This window comes from Crinia signifera, chromosome 11 (genome assembly GCF_055691185.1).
Source record: "Crinia signifera chromosome 11, ASM5569118v1, whole genome shotgun sequence".
NCBI lineage: Eukaryota > Metazoa > Chordata > Amphibia > Anura > Myobatrachidae > Crinia > Crinia signifera.
Window position 1 is genome coordinate 109870638 of NC_139227.1, and position 17055 is coordinate 109887692.

At 41.3% G+C, this 17055-nt stretch overlaps 1 protein-coding gene across 1 annotated transcript in view; it reads right to left on the bottom strand.

Annotated features, from left to right (window-relative positions):
• Positions 1-683: 683 nt before the first annotated feature.
• The window catches only part of LGR4 (leucine rich repeat containing G protein-coupled receptor 4), a 107521-nt gene continuing 91149 nt past the window's right edge, over positions 684-17055 (bottom strand). Inside the window, exons 14-18 of the mRNA XM_083164215.1 lie at positions 14997-15068; positions 14424-14549; positions 13524-13645; positions 4720-4797; positions 684-4089 (exon numbers count right to left, since the gene is read on the bottom strand). Of these exons, the coding sequence (XP_083020341.1) occupies positions 2813-4089; positions 4720-4797; positions 13524-13645; positions 14424-14549; positions 14997-15068 (1675 nt within the window). The 3' untranslated portion in view covers positions 684-2812. The remainder of the gene's footprint in view (positions 4090-4719; positions 4798-13523; positions 13646-14423; positions 14550-14996; positions 15069-17055) is intronic.

Genomic DNA, 17055 nt, shown 5'->3' on the forward strand with positions numbered 1-17055 from the left:
AGTGAATTTGGGCACGATTGACAATAGTGTGATTATAGCTAACCTATGAGTGGTATCTCCATTATACCAATTTGAGTGAAATTGAAAAATGTTACTTAAGGATTAACATCCGTTATCAGCTAATATAAAGCCATTTATTACAGAGAGAAATCTATAAAATCTCCTGGAGCACCAAAATAAATTGAGAAGACTTGTCTGGTTTAACTTTGTAATAAAGACATTCCCAGATTGGTACAAAAATGGTTTCACCCCTGATGAAGTCTCTTAAAGAGACGAAACGCATCAGGCTTATGATATCATCCACAATCTATGGATAAAACTCCTAAAAAGAAGATTTTGCTAAGAAAAGTTTGTTTTAATGTTTATATTTTAATAAATGCTGTACATTTAAAATTTCTATTGAGTATAGATTGGTAAAATAAGGAAAGACAGGGAATACCTTTTTACCTATGTAAGGGCGCCATATAACACTATTGTGTGGAGAATTCGATTGTAGAAGGCCAAGTGTTATAGGCGACCGTGCATTTATCCTTATCTTTAGCGCAATTCTTGAGAGTTTGCACATTATATAAATAATTCTCAATACCAAAAACACAAATAATGCATTTTTCATTTATAAAATAAAAAAAATAAAAAATCATACCAAATTTACAAAAAACAATAACACAGAAATCTCCCATCAGTAATATACAACTTTGTTTTATTACAGCGGCTATGTACAAAAGAGCTTATTTACAATGCAAGGGGGGAAAAATAAGTATATAAACCAATTTATTCTGCTACTGGCAGCCAATATAGTTTTAGGAGGTAGCTTTAATTAACAAAATAAACTGAAGCTATACAACCCAACCTTGTACTCTATCAAATAATTTACAATACAAAGATACAAAAAATATGCTCACTATATACAGCTTAATTTGTAAAACTTCAATCTAGCTTCAATGTTAAAACCGGAATGTTTCTGAAAGGGTGGAAGGAGCGGGGAGGAGGCTATGGCAGGGGAACACGTTTGACAAATTGTGCTTTGTGTGTACGTTGATTAATAACATTCAACAGCTATATGAACAGGCAACCTAACAAACATTCCCCTGTAATTACCAGGTTAGAGAGTTAAAGAATCTAAAGTATGGTTTTAAAAAAATAAAAAAAAAATTCTATCCAACATTGATTTAACTTCCAAAGATTTAAAAAGCTTGACCAGAAAAAAAATAAAAAAATATTTGGCAGTCAAGTGCTCTAAATTAATTTGTGAACATTATTGATAATCTAGGGCAAAAAAAAAAAAAACATATTAGCAATGTAAGCCCTGTTTGTATTTAAATTGATAAAAGGCGTGTTAGATTGAGGAGTTAATTATTTTGTGCCATGAAATGATCATTATGGTTAGAAGTTATTTATTTAAGAATGCAAATCCTTCAAGCCAAGAATTCAGAATTGGTCCAAAATGGCACAAATTTCTGTTCTAGTTAATGAGGACTTAAAGGAAACAACTTACTAATAATTTTCAGCCAACATTTATGTACTAGGCCACCTCCCCAACTTGGAGGTTTGTGTACAACGCTGATACCGTGAGCACTGCGTTAAAAATGGCTTACACCCCTTTCAGACATAACCAAAAATCCCGGGATTTTTCACCTGCACCTGCAATGGACCCAGGATTTTTGAAAACCCGGGATTGTACCAGTTTAAAATCCCAGGTAGTATGTCTGAAAGGGGTATTACTCAGCTCACTAATGTCCACGGACGCAGCAGCAGCAAATTCCAGATGATTAGAGAAGGGTCTGCTTACACCAGTCAAGTTCAAACTATGGCCCTCCAGCCGTTGTGAAACTGCAAGTCCCATCATGCCTTGCCGTTGCTTATTTGGCCACCAGGCTAGTTATGAAAAACTAAAATTAAATTGAATATTAAATCAAATGTAATATGTCGATAAACTCAGGATGTCGTTTTTTAACCAAACTACTTATGCCTTTTAAGTTTGAGTGCATAACATAATACTGGAAGTGTGATTAGGTCTCTCACCTGACTGCTTGACATCACGTTTCGTATTTATAAACAGCTCACACTTGCGCTTCTTTAATGTATGCAACTGCAGAAGCTGTTTTAGCGCTATGCGCGCACAATGTTCCATGTGTAGCGGCCACGGATTCCCGCATGCTTGGCACTGTACTGTACAGTTTGTCTAAAGCAAGCTCACTCCCATAGGTCATCTACTATACTCAGGGCAGGGCAGCATCCGTCACAGCTGAATTCTTCTACAGTAAAACCAGATCGGACATACTTAGGATGACTGACATTTCAGAACAAAATCCCTTCTAGGCCCTGCAGTTAGTTATCCTGAGTCACTAAATACACAAGTTATTTTGCTGCAAAAAAAAAATCAACAACTGTCTTCATCTAATGACATTCCGTCAAAACCTACAGGTGACCGACCTAGAGAACATACAAAAACAACATAAAAGGACAGTACATCATATAAAAAGAAAGCAGGCACAGAGTTACATGGATGAGGATACGGACAAACATAAAACATATGTAGGTAAAATTTTGGTTTACAAATTATCAGACAGTCAGTCTTTAACCTTTTGTCTCCCGCAGAGGCATAAAACGGCGTAAAGAACTTGTCAGCTCAAAAACACACGGTCCCATGGACAACAAAAAGTTCTCAGTTGAGAGTCCTAAAGTCATCCGTCCACTTCCCTTCTTATAAGTGACTTGCTTACAAAAGTGCTTCCTTTGCCGATAAGTCATTAATGATTTGTGCTTTCTGACAAATGATAGATTCATTACAAATATGTCCATCTGTACATCCTCAGTCTTTCATTCTCGGTATGTTATATGCGTAACGTACCAAGGGAAACCCACGGCTCTGATAGAAGCAGGCTCGGCCGCAGGCTTGGACCTGGTCCGAGCTGTCCGATACAAAGGAATCTTCCTCGTCTGCACAATCTGAGTGGGCAGACTGAGTACCAAAGTCCGACCAGTAGTTTTCTGACCGGTGGCAGGGCACAACCGCCAAGGCAGGGCAGCTGTGAGACTTTATTAAGTGTTTACAAGGCAGAGGATTCTTTAGGAGAACTGACTCGCAGTAGTCACACATTGAAAAGTTACCTTGCAAATGGGAATACATTCCAAAGTCGTAATAAAAATCTTGGGTCACACATCCCCTTTGTGCATTGGTTGCAACGGCAACAGAGCCATTTCTCTTGGTCAAGTACCACCTCAACAGCTTCCAGTCTTCCTTAAATTTGGGGTTAAAGAAAACGTACAGTACAGGGTTGAGGCAGGCTGGCAATGGGAAAAATATTAAAGTCACTGATTTCATGATCTCAGGAGTGATGGAAATTGCCGTGATGAGTGGTGCAAATGAGAAGAAGGCGACTGGACAGAAGAAGATGCAGTTGGTGAAGATTAACCAAGCAACGTGCTTGATCATACTGGACTCTGTGCTTTCCGAGAGATCTTCTTTCTCCAAAGTGCAGTACAGTTTAGTATAGGTTATGACCATCACCAAAAACGCCAATGAGTTCAGGAGAACCAGGGTAACCGTGAAGCCCAAAGAGGGGGTTTCTCCTGTTGGGAAAGGCAAACAGAGGGGAGAGGAGGAAAATTCCCCAACATGGAATAAAGGCAAGCAACCCGCTGCTATAGCCAGAAGCAGAGCAAGAACTGAAGCGATCTGAAATTTCTTTAAATGCTGGCTTTTTTCCTTCTTAATTATATCCTTTGCCGACAAGCTCCGTTCAATGGCTGCCAAGGTTAAGAAGAAAATGGCACTCTCCGAAGAGAAAATTGCAAGAAACCCTGCCACCTTACATCCACTGCCAGTTTCCCACCAGATGCCAAACTCCGCAAACTTTCCCCAAGAGGCTGTGTCCAGTACAGTCAAAATGCCGGTATAAATGCCCATGAAGAGATTGGAGACCGATATGAGCCCTATGAAGAGTTTGGAGGAGGACAATGGTGAACAGGAAGCAAACATGGTCATGAGGACAATGATGTTGAAGATCAGAGCTAGCAGGAAGATGAACCAAACAGTGAGACGAATCATCCAGCTGCCAAGCAGGAACTCACAGGGTTTAAAAGCACCTGAAAGGGAGATAGAAGAACGAAATCACAGGTCAGTTCATAAATCAAACATTTTAGGCACATAAAAAGATCATTATTAATTCAAATTAACGAGAGTAATTAAAACGACCAAGAGTTAACAGATTACGGTAAGGGCTAGTGACAAACCAATAATGGAGTTTTAAGTTAGATCTATCTCCAAAACAGGACCCAATGCAATTATACTACTCAACATAGTGGGAATTACTAGAAGTGTAGTGTTCATTCTAGCACCATGCACCTTTCAAAACTCATGCAGTTCCTCTTTCCTGCCAGGGGTGTCGCTGTCTACTGTGAGGTTTATCACATTGTGGCCTTTATCTCAATACAAACCATACTGTACTGGAAGCACCAACACAACAGCGACACCCCAGGCATGAGAGAGGAACGGCACAGGCGTTGAAAGGTTCAGGGTGCTGGAATGACCGATATGAGATGTTCCTAATGCATGTGTTTCCATGCTGGACCGAGATCCTATACGGTATACTGATTGGGGGCTCGTTAGCTATGCTGTACAAATCCAGGCATGAACCTACCATGCACTTTAGGAAACTATCAACAACAGGATTAAACATCCACGGACACAAAATACTGAAGTTTAGGAACAGTTACCTGTGGATGGACTGCAGTGAACAACAGTTGGCACATGGTCTTTTTCATCTTCTGTGATCATGTAATCTTCAATGGCTCCTGAGATAGAAGAGGCACCATTAAAACATACTACAGTATCCATTGCTTTTCAGCCCTTTAAACTGTATTTGACTTAACTATAAAAAGCGTGAGTAGGTTACAGTCTCTCCCTTTGAAGTGCAAAAAGAACCAATTACATACATTGGGGCAAATGTATTAAGCCTTAACAAGAGATATAAAGAGAGATAAACGTCCAGCCAATCAGCTCCTTACTGACTTTTTTCAAACACAGGCTGTAACATGGCAGTTGGCAGGTGATTGGCTGGACGTTTAGCTCTCCTTCTCACCCTTGCATTTATCTCTTGTTAAGGCTTAATACATTTGCCCCTATATTACAACCATATAGCAATAGATACTGTGATACCATTATGAGTCAATCCCTCCAGTATCCTATGTTCAACTTACACATCCACGAAAAGCAATGGGAGGAATGCCTCTTATTCAAACAAGTGGGAACCAAATACTTCTGTTACATACATAGACTACAAATGTCTGTGTGCTTCACAAACTGTACTAGAGTCACCAAAACACGTTTAATGGTGTGTACTTTGCCATTCGACTTAAGATTCGAGTGCTATGCAATCTTTGCTAACTCTGTACTAGTTACATACAATACATACAATCTGCATTAGATTTGCACCATATAGTCATTGCTGCCCTGTCTATCTGGGTTTTGATTTGTGCTGTCACGGGATCGCAAGGTAAAAACCCTGTGCGATCTGTATGCGATTTTGACTATATATGTAAAATCTAATGTCAAATCTCACCGTGTGTACACAGCATATGGTCTCTCACCAGCTACAGCTGCTCACATCTGGTGGGACTGTCCCAAGATGACCACTTACTGGCATCCATATTTTCAAATATAGCGGGTTAAGGGGTGTCTTATTATGCTACTGGCTATGAATGATCTTAATATGCCGGGCAGTACGGACGGTGTAATGGTTAGCATTACTGTCTCACAGCACTGAGGTCATGGGTTAGAATACCACCATGGCCCTAACTGTGTAGAGTTTGTATATTCTCCCTGTACTCGCGTGGGTTTACTCCGGGTACTCCCGATTCCTCCCACAATCCAAAAATATACTGATAGGCAAATTAACCCTAGAATGTCTGTGTGTGCTTGTACATGTGGTTAGAAATATAGATTGTAAGCTCCACTGGGGCAGGGACTGATGTGAATGTTCAAATATTCTCTGTACAGTGCTGCAGAATATGTGTGCGCTATATAAGAAACTGGTCATAAATAAATAAAATCTCTCAAAGCCTAAAAATTATTTCAGTAGAAACAGCCGAGTAACTCAACTTTATTATCCTGGTGTTTTGTAATGATCTACATCAGCCACTAGAGATATTAACCCCTTCATGACAGAGCCAGTTTGTGCCTTCATGACAGAGCCCTTTTTTTCAAATCTGACATGTCTCACTTAAGTGGGGATAACTTTTTTTTGCTTTTACTTATCCCAGTGATTTTGAGATTGTTTTCTCGTGACACATTGTACTTCAAGTTAGTGGTAAATTTGGGTCGATACAGTCTGTGTTTTTTTGTGAAAAATACCAAAATATCGTGAAAAAATGGAAAATTTAGCAATTTGCAAAATGTTAAATTTTCTGCTTGTGAGACAAATAATCATACCACTCAAAATAGTTAATAACTAACATAGACCATATGTCTACTTTATGTTTCCATCATTATTTCAACTTCCTTTTAATTTTTTTGGACACTAGGAGGCTTACAATATGAATAGCAAATTCTCAAATTTTCAAGAAAATTTCAAACACTGATTTTTTTAGGGATCAGTTCAGTTCTGATGTGACTTTGAGGGACTTGTATGTGAGACACCCCCATAAATGATGCCATTTCAAAAACTGCACCCCTCACAGTATTCAAAACAGCATTTTGGAAGTTTGTTAACCCTTTAGGTGTTTCACAGGAATTAAAACAAAGTGTAGGTGAAATTTCAAAATTTCTTATTTTTTGCAGAGTTTCAATTTTAATACATTTTTCTAACGAATACAGTAGATTTTACTAGAGAAATGTGACTAAAAATTGATTCCCCCAATTCTTTTGTTTTCAAAAATATCCTATATGTGGCCCTAGTGTGCACGTTGACCAAACCACAGGCTTCATAATAGAAGGAGCACCTACTTGATTTTGGAGCCTCCTTTTTATGAGATTTTTTTTTAGGCACCATGTAGGTTTCTAGGCACCATAAGTGCTAAAAGTTAGGAACCTCCCCCACAAGTCACCCCATTTTGCAATCTACACCCCTCAGGGAATTCATCTAGGGGTATAGTGTACATTTCAAACCCCCAGGGGTTTCACCAATTTTGGTACAACTGGGATGTGAAAATGGAAAATTACATTTTTTTACACAAACATGCAGTTCTGGCTCAAAATTTTTCATTTTCACAAGGTATGAAGGAGAAAAAGCACCCCAAAATCTGTGCCCCAATTTCTCCCGAGTACGGCAATGCCTCACATGTGACCAAAAAATACCAGTTGGGTGCATGGCAGGACTCAGAAGGGAAGGAGTGTTTTTTGGATTTTGCAGCACAGATTTTGGTGGAATGAATGGTGGGTGCTATGTTGCACCAATACAGTGGAACCCCCCCACAAGTCACCCCATTTAGCAAAGTACACCCCTCAGGGAATTCATCTAGGGGTATAGTGTACATTTCAAACCCCCAGGGGTTTCACCAATTTTGATACAAGTGGGCAGTGAAAATGAAAAATTACATTTTTTTACACAAAAATGCAGTTCTGGCTCAAAATTTTTCATTTTCAGAAGGTATGAAGGAGAAAAAGCACCCCAAAATCTGTGCCCCAATTTCTCCCGAGTACAGCAATGCCTCACATGTGACCAAAAAATACCAGTTGGGCGCATGGCAGGACTCAGAAGGGAAGGAGTGATTTTTGGATTTTGCAGCTCAGATTCTGGTGGAATTTTGGTGGGTGCTATGTCACATTAGCAAGACCCCCCAAGCACCAATACAGTGGAACCCCCCCACAAGTCACCCCATTTTGCAAAGTACACCCCTCAGGGAATTCATCTAGGGGTATAGTGTACATTTCAAACCCCCAGGGGTTTCACCAATTTTGATACAAGTGGGCAGTGAAAATGAAAAATTACATTTTTTTACACAAAAATGCAGTTCTGGCTCAAAATTTTTCATTTTCAGAAGGTATGAAGGAGAAAAAGCACCCCAAAATCTGTGCCCCAATTTCTCCCGAGTACGGCAATGCCTCACATGTGACCAAAAAATACCAGTTGGGTGCATGGCAGGACTCAGAAGGGAAGGAGTGATTTTTGGATTTTGCAGCTCAGATTCTGGTGGAATTTTGGTGGGTGCTATGTCGCATTAGCAAGACCCCCCAAGCACCAATACAGTGGAACCCCCCCACAAGTCACCCCATTTTGCAAAGTACACCCCTCAGGGAATTCATCTAGGGGTATAGTGTACATTTCAAACCCCCAGGGGTTTCACCAATTTTGATACAAGTGGGCAGTGAAAATGAAAAATTACATTTTTTTACACAAAAATGCAGTTCTGGCTCAAAATTTTTCATTTTCAGAAGGTATGAAGGAGAAAAAGCACCCCAAAATCTGTGCCCCAATTTCTCCCGAGTACGGCAATGCCTCACATGTGACCAAAAAATACCAGTTGGGCGCATGGCAGGACTCAGAAGGGAAGGAGTGATTTTTGGATTTTGCAGCACAGATTTTGGTGGAATGAATGGTGGGTGCTATGTTGCATTACCAATACAGTGGAACCCCCCCACAAGTCACCCCATTTTGCAAAGTACAACCCTCAGGGAATTCATCTAGGGGTATAGTGTACATTTCAAACCCCCAGGGGTTTCACCAATTGTGGTACAACTGGGCTGTGAAAATGAAAAATTACATTTTTTTTACACAAAAATGCAGTTCTGGCTCAAAATTTTTCATTTTCACAAGGAATGAAGGAGACAAAGCACCCCAAAGTCTGTGCCCCAATTTCTCCCGAGTACGGCAATGCCTCACATGTGACCAAAAAATACCAGTTGGGCGCATGGCAGGACTCAGAAGGGAAGGAGTGATTTTTGGATTTTGGAGCACAGATTTTGGGGGAATGAATGGTGGGTGCTATGTTGCATTACCAATACAGTGGAACCCCCCCACAAGTCACCCCATTTTGCAAAGTACACCCCTCAGGGAATTCATCTAGGGGTATAGTGTACATTTCAAACCCCCAGGGGTTTCACCAATTGTGGTACAACTGGGCTGTGAAAATGAAAAATTACATTTTTTTTACACAAAAATGCAGTTCTGGCTCAAAATTTTTCATTTTCACAAGGAATGAAGGAGACAAAGCACCCCAAAGTCTGTGCCCCAATTTCTCCCGAGTACGGCAATGCCTCACATGTGACCAAAAAATACCAGTTGGGTGCATGGCAGGACTCAGAAGGGAAGGAGTGATTTTTGGATTTTGCAGCTCAGATTCTGGTGGAATGAATGGTGGGTGCTATATGGCATTAGCAATACCCCCGAAGCACGGTGAAATGATGAACCTAATAATCCATAGATGTGTGGTATATTTTGAAACACTCCTTCATACATAGGCCGGGTTTGTCGGGGCAAGTTTCACAGTGGAAAATAGTTTCCTTTCTTATTCCCTTTTTATAGCAAACTTTGCACCTTTTTTGTGTCCTGCCCTTTCTTGCAGTGGAGGGGATTTCGTTGGGAAAATGCTGCCCTGGTACAATACGGGGGCCAGTACTAGAAGTACTGGGGCCCTCTGCCTGCTGGTTCCCAAATACTAGGCCCTTTATGACTTCCTCTTGAAAGTGCATAAATGTCCCCCTCTGGCCGGTAGAACGGAATAGCACGTAAGCGTTATACAGTGCCATCTAGATGATATACACGGCCAGCTTCTTGTACCAGATATTTGTTTTCCGCAGGGCACTGTACGGCTTCAGTACCTGATCTGAAAGATCCACTCCGCCCATGTACTTATTGTAATCTAGGATACAATTTGGTTTTGAGGTGTGGGTACTGGTACCTCGTACAGGGATGGAGGTGGTACTGTCTCCATGAATTGTTGTCAGTATAAGGACATCCCTCTTGTCCTTATATTTGACCAACAACATATTTTCGGTGCATATTCCCCTGCTTTCACCCCTTCTTAGTACTTGGGCAATGTGCGTTTTGGGGAGGCCTCTTTGGTTCTTGCGCACAGTACCGCAAGCTGCTGTACCTCTTGAACCAAGGGCCTTAAACAGGGGGATGCTGGTGTAAAAGTTATCCACATAGAGGTGATAACCTTTATCCAGGAAGGGGTGCACTAAATCCCAGACAATTTTTCCACTAACACCTACGAGGGAGGGGGGGCATTCTGGCGGTTCAATTCTTGAATCCTTCCCTTCATATACCCTAAACTTGTGGGTGTACCCTGTGGTGCTTTCACACAGCTTATACATTTTTATGCCATACCTTGCCCTCTTACTGGGAAGGTACTGGCGGAATTTAACCCTTCCTTTAAAATGTATAAGGGACTCGTCGATACTAATACATTTATCAGGGATGTATAGCTCTGCAAATTTGGCACTGAAATGATCAATGACCGGCCTGACTTTGAATAGCCTGTCAAAGGTGGGATCATCTCTGGGTGGGCACTGTGCATTATCGGTGTAATGTATAAATTTATGGATTGCCTCAAAACGAGCCCGGGGCATGGCCATACGGTGAAATGGGGTGCTGTACAGAACATCTGTACTCCAATATTGCCTAATTTGTGGCTTTTTTACTATGCCCATATGTAACACCAGACCCCAAAACGTCATCATCTCTACTGCATCTACAGGGGTCCACCTAGCAAATGATGACGTGGGGTTTTGAGCAATAAACTGCTGGGCATATAAATTAGTTTGGTCCACCATTAAATTTATAAAATCATCAGAGAAAAATAATTTGAAAAAGTCAATTTCTCTGAGACCTGTTGAATCAAATTGGATTCCTGGGATGGCCAAAAACTCAGGAACCTGGGGCTCAAAATTGTCTGGTGGTGGGGTCCATACGAGATCAATTATTGGGGGGGGGGTCTCAGCTGCTCTACGGGGGCGTCTTTGAGGGGGTCCCTCATCATCAGAGGAGGAAGAGGAGCTTAAGACAAATCCTTCAAATTCCCCGCTTGCCTCACTGGCTGTGTCAGAGTCAGAGGCAAGCATGGCATATGCCTCCTCCACCGAATACATTCTCCTGGATGACTGGGACGACATTTGGGATGACATTTGGGATGCCATTTATATTTTTGTGTTACTGGTAGTGAAATGTTTCAACACGTGTATAGTGTAGGGGGGGGGTACAAACTTTATTTCAACCCGGGGGGTATGTAGTGTGTAGTGTGTATGTAGTGCAGAAAAAAAAAAATACAAAAAAAAAAAAATTGAAGGGTTCAAAAAAAAAAAAAAATGGAAGGGGTTAAAAAAAAAAAAAATGGAAGGGGTTAAAAAAAAAAAATGGAAGGGGTTAAAAAAAAAAAATGGAAGGGGTTAAAAAAAAAAAAAAAGGTCCTGCGCCAAAAATTGAGCACAGATGTTGGTCAGTAACGTCCGTCACTGAACAGCGCTCAAAGGCAACAGGAATTTGATCCAAAAAAAAAAAAAAAATAGATCAACCCTGTGCCGAAAAAGCTGATCAGTGATGTACGTCACTGATCAGCGCACAGTGGCCACAGGACACACACAAAATCACAGTGTGTGTAAAAAAAAAAAATGTAAAAAAGACCCCACAGCACTCACAAAAAATAAAAAAAGGTGATCAGTGATGCGACACTGATTACCAGTGAGGGGCAGCAGGTGCACAACCTTTGGTGGTACTGACAGGTATATATAAAAAAAAAAACCTCTGTACCCCCAAAAAGTTGCTGATCACCTCAGATATAGTGATCAGCACAAAAGGCGGGGGCAGCAGACACAAAATTTAGCACTCTCTGTCACTATCTCTCTCTATCTCTCACTATCTATCACTCTATGACACTGCAGCAGCAGCACTGACAGGTATATCTATATATAAAAAAAAACCTGCGCCCCCAAAAAGTTGCTGATCAGTTAATTTATACTGATCAGCACAAAAGGGGGGGCAGCAGTCAGTTATATAAAAAATATATAGCACAATCTGTCACTATCTCTCTATCTCTCTCTCTCTATCTCTCTCTATCTATCTATAGCTCTATCACACTGCAGCAGCACAAAATATAGCACTAGGCCTCTCTATCTCTCTCTATCTCTCTCTATCTCTTTCAGTTATATAAAAAATATATAGCACAATCTGTCACTATCTCTCTCTCTATCTCTCTCTCTCTATCTCTCTATCTATAGCTCTATCACACTGCAGCAGCACAAAATATAGCACTAGGCCTCTCTATCTCTCTCTATCTCTCTCTATCTCTCTCTCTCTAACTCTCTCTCTATCTAATAAATCGCAGCAGCACAAGATGTCACAGGATGTCACAAGATGTCACAAGATGTCACAAGCATAAGCAATATCAATGATCAGGTAAGTATTTTGGATGGGTTCTGGTCAGTATAGGCGGCAGCTGGGCACGGTGACCGCACTGCACGCTATTCCAGACCGGAATGGCGTCTGCAGTGCAGTCACCGTTAGTTTAAACCCCCCTCCATGGCTGTGATTGGTCCGTCGGTCCGACGAACCAATCACGGCCTTTGGGGGCGGGAGGGGTGAGGTGGGGTGACACCAGTGTCACCCTTACACCCCGCGGTGATTGGTGCTGTACTTTACAGCACCAATCACCTCCGATCCCGTGTCACCGGCGAACGTTATTCGCCGGTGACACAGAAAACGCTGTGAATGGCTGTTCACAATGAACAGCCAATCACAGCGATCGCCGACGGGGGGGCGGCATCGCCGCCCCCCCTGGGCATGCACGGACATGTCTGCTGTCAGGGACAGCAGACATCGTCCCTCTGTCACTGCGTCTCTAGACGCAGTGACAGTTTTAAGCCATGACGTATATATACGTCAACGGTCGGGAAGTACTTCCCGGCCATGACGTATATATACGTCAAATGTCGTGAAGGGGTTAAACTATCCTCAATAGATATTCTGAAGGCGTCCACCTGATATTACTTGCTAAGCTTTAAAAGTAACCTACTGAGTATCAAAGCGATGTAAGAATATTATTACTATTGTTTTCCTTGTATTGTCTTTCACTTATGTACAACAATTTAATATTGTGCTTTCAGTTGCGTCTGTATATTAAGTTCCTTTTTATTGTGTTGACAATAGAAAGCACTACCAATGTCTTGATACTAGTCATATAACCAATACACGTCTATTATTGGAACTTAAAGATAATGTAAAGTAGAGTTCATTAAATAGTTTTTATTTGAGGTGGATCTTCTGTGCTAGGTGGTCTTCACATTCATTGAATGTCATGAACTTCACCTTGGAACATTCACAAGCTGTAATGACCTGCAGCTAGGTGCAACTTGTTTGTCTAGTTTACAGTCAGATTGATCGGACAAGTGCAATATTTCTATCTGGTCTTCAGCTAAAAGAATGAATCATTATCTCGTTATCTGTAAGGTTTCCCTTCTAGATCATGTTGTAATGCCCAATATGTGAGTTTTGTAGTCTTGTACTGTCTGTAGTAGCACTTAGTTAATTGTCCTATTTCCAGTATGGTTGTCTGGCTCAATGATCTTTTGATTTTAATGTGAATACCTTTCTCATGGTCCATCAGTAGTTTCTGATACTTTGATGCATCTTCTTCAACAGTTGAGGTTATGTAGGAGTCACAAGCAGAAAATGCACAACACTGATAAGCGTATGGAACGGACACTGACCTGGAGTACAAAGGAGGATACAATCGCCATAAGTACAATGCCCATAAAATTATATCCATGTATATGGGGTCTTTTGGGAAGATCCAAATAGTTACAAAAAAAGGCATGAAATCCTTTAATTACTACATGCGCACATGCATAACCCTTGAGTGCCCTCGATTACAGTCTTAGGGCCTGATTTAGAGTAAAATGGGACTTGGGTTAACAACATGCCACTGCAGACTCATGTGTTCAGAGTTCTATTTAGAGTTTCCCCTATCACACTTTGAATTTGTCTAGCCCCAGGAGAGTAAACACCTGTCACTTACCCGCAGCCTATACCTAACCCCCTTGGCACCGCACCCTATGCCTAATTATTTCTTTCCACAGCCTAAACCTATCCTACCCCCCCAGCCTAACACTTCACTAACCACTCCCGACAGGCTTCCATTATGGCACCAGCATGGTCATCAATGTCAGCATTCCAGCGTTGGTATGGTAACTGCCGGCTTCCTGTTTGCCGAAATACTAAACTCATCCCCAACTCTAAATTAAGTCAACATCAGCTAGTACTGCAATACAATTTAAAGAAGCAGGTAGACACTCAAGTTGGATCATTTTTAAATGCAATTCAGCATACATTAGATATATTTCTCCAAATAACAAATTCCCCAAAACCGCATTGTATGGATCAGAAGTCTACAAGAGTCTTGCAAGATCATTTAAGTGAAGTCAACTCTACCGGAACCAATCTATATAAAAGATTTTGTTGAAACATTTATGTGTTGCGATGACTTACTGGAGTTTGGGGAAGTCCTTCGCTGAGAGTGAATCTTTGAATGCAGGATTCCCGGTGAGTTTCAGCTGCATCAAGGCCTGAAGTCCTCCAGTTGGAAAGGTTTTCAGCTGATTAAAACTCAGGTCTCTGAAAAATATCAACATGATAAAGAGAGATCAACCTTTTTTTTAGAAATAACCTAAGGCTGCATAATATTAACGGGCAATTCATTCAACTTTGCGTCCTAGCACAATTTTGACGACTGGGCGCCAGACATCTGTATTTTCGTGTTCAGTAACCACAGTTTATAATACTTTGCTCGCACAATATTGATTTTGCAACTTGACATCTCTAATATCACCACAAAAATCTTAATCTGACTACAATGTACTTTTCAAAGCACGGTTGTTATTTTAATGGTAAATTACGTTGATTTCTGGTAATTACCCTAAGGGTCTATGATCTTATTAAGTACTTTTAGGAGGTAAAGCTTCTTAGCATACAAAGAAACACAGAATGGAGGGGGTGGGGGAGGGAGATTATCTGTACAGCAGTTCTGGTGGATGAGAATGTTCCGTTTGATAGGTCACTTACAGTTTAGATGTCGCTGTGAGAGTGGTGAAAGCTTCATTGTGAATCCGGCTGATTGAATTTCTGCTGAGATCACTGTAAACATTAAATCGGAGCATTATTAATCTTCACGTAAAGCAGGGTTTGATTTTTCACCAAGTGTCGGATTACTTCACAACCATTACTTCATTATATTCTAGAAGCTTTAGTAAATATAGAAAATTGCTGGTTGCATTCCTGACTTTATGCAACTAAAGTTATCTGGGTGTAAAGAGCATAGAAACATAGAATTTGACGGCAGATAAGAACCATTGTGTAATGGTTAGCATTACTGCCTCACAGCGCTGAGGTCATGGGTTCTATCCCCACCATGTGTTATATATACGGTGCAGTACGGATGGTGTAATGGTTAGCATTACTGCCTCACAGCACTGAGGTCATGGGTTATATCCCCACCATGTGTTATATATACGGGGGGGGGGGGGGGGGGGGGGCAGTACGGATTGTGTAATGGTTAGAATTACTGCCTCACAGCACTGAGGGCATGGGTTCTATCCCCACCATGTGTTATATATACGGGGCAGTACGGACAGTGTAATGGTTATAGCATTACTGCCTCACAGCACTGAGGTCATGGGTTCTATCCCCACCATGTGTTATATACTGTATACGGCAGTACGGATGGTGTAATGGTTATAGCATTACTGCCTCACAGCACTGAGGTCATGGGTTCTATCCCCACCATGTGTTATATATACGTGGCAGTACGGATGGTGTAATGGTTAGCATTACTGCCTCACAGCACTGAGGTCATGGGTTCTATCCCCACCATGTGTTATATATACGGAGCAGTATGGACGGTGTAATGGTTAGCATTACTGCCTCACAACGCTGAGGTCATGGGTTCTATCCCCACCATGTGTTATATATACAGGGCAGTACGGATGGTGTAATGGTTAGTATTACTGCCTCACAGCACTGAGGTCATGGGTTCTATCCCCACCATGTGTTATATACTGTATACGGCAGTACGGATGGTGTAATGGTTATAGCATTACTGCCTCACAGCACTGAGGTCATGGGTTCTATCCCCACCATGTGTTATATATATACGTGGCAGTACGGATGGTGTAATGGTTAGCATTACTGCCTCACAGCACTGAGGTCATGGGTTCTATCCCCACCATGTGTTATATATACGGAGCAGTATGGACGGTGTAATGGTTAGCATTACTGCCTCACAACGCTGAGGTCATGGGTTCTATCCCCACCATGTGTTATATATACAGGGCAGTACGGAGGGTGTAATGGTTATAGCATTACTGCCTCACAGCGCTGAGGTCATGGGTTCTATCCCCACCATGTGTTATATATACGGGGCAGTACGGATGGTGTAATGGTTAGCATTACTGCCTCACAGCACTGAGGTCATGGGTATGATTCCCACCGTGGCTCTAACTGTGTGGAGTTTGTATAGTCTCCCCGTGCTTGTGTGGGTTTCCTCCGGGTACTCCAGTTTCCTCCCACATTCCAAAAATATACTGGTAGGCTAATTGGCTGCCAACAAATTAACCCTATAATGTCTGTGTGTGCGCGTGTACATGTGGTAGGGAATATGGATTGTAAGCTCCACTGGGGCAGGGACTGATGTGATTGTACAAATATTCTCTGTAAAGTGCTGTGGAATATGTGTGTGCGATAAAAAAAAGGTTAATAAATTAATGGTGCATGCAGACTTAATAACCAATTGAATATCCTAGTGTAGTAAGATAGGGGGGGGGGGGATACAATTAGCCGTGATAACCCATTTCTGCAGTATAAACAGGGCTTTTATCGTGACCCACGATATTCATCTGACTATAATGAATTTCTGGCAATACTTCATTGGTTTACCGCAAATTACCCTTCCAATGTCTGAGCCGGTGATAAGTTTCAAACAATCCCTATTTTAAAAAGGTAAATATTTGGGGATTTGGTTCTGAAAACCTGGCACACCCACCTAAATGAGTAATTAGGACTTGTCAGAAAATGTCAAATTAAATAATTGGGTAGAACATATGGGATGGGTATATTGGGGTGCTTT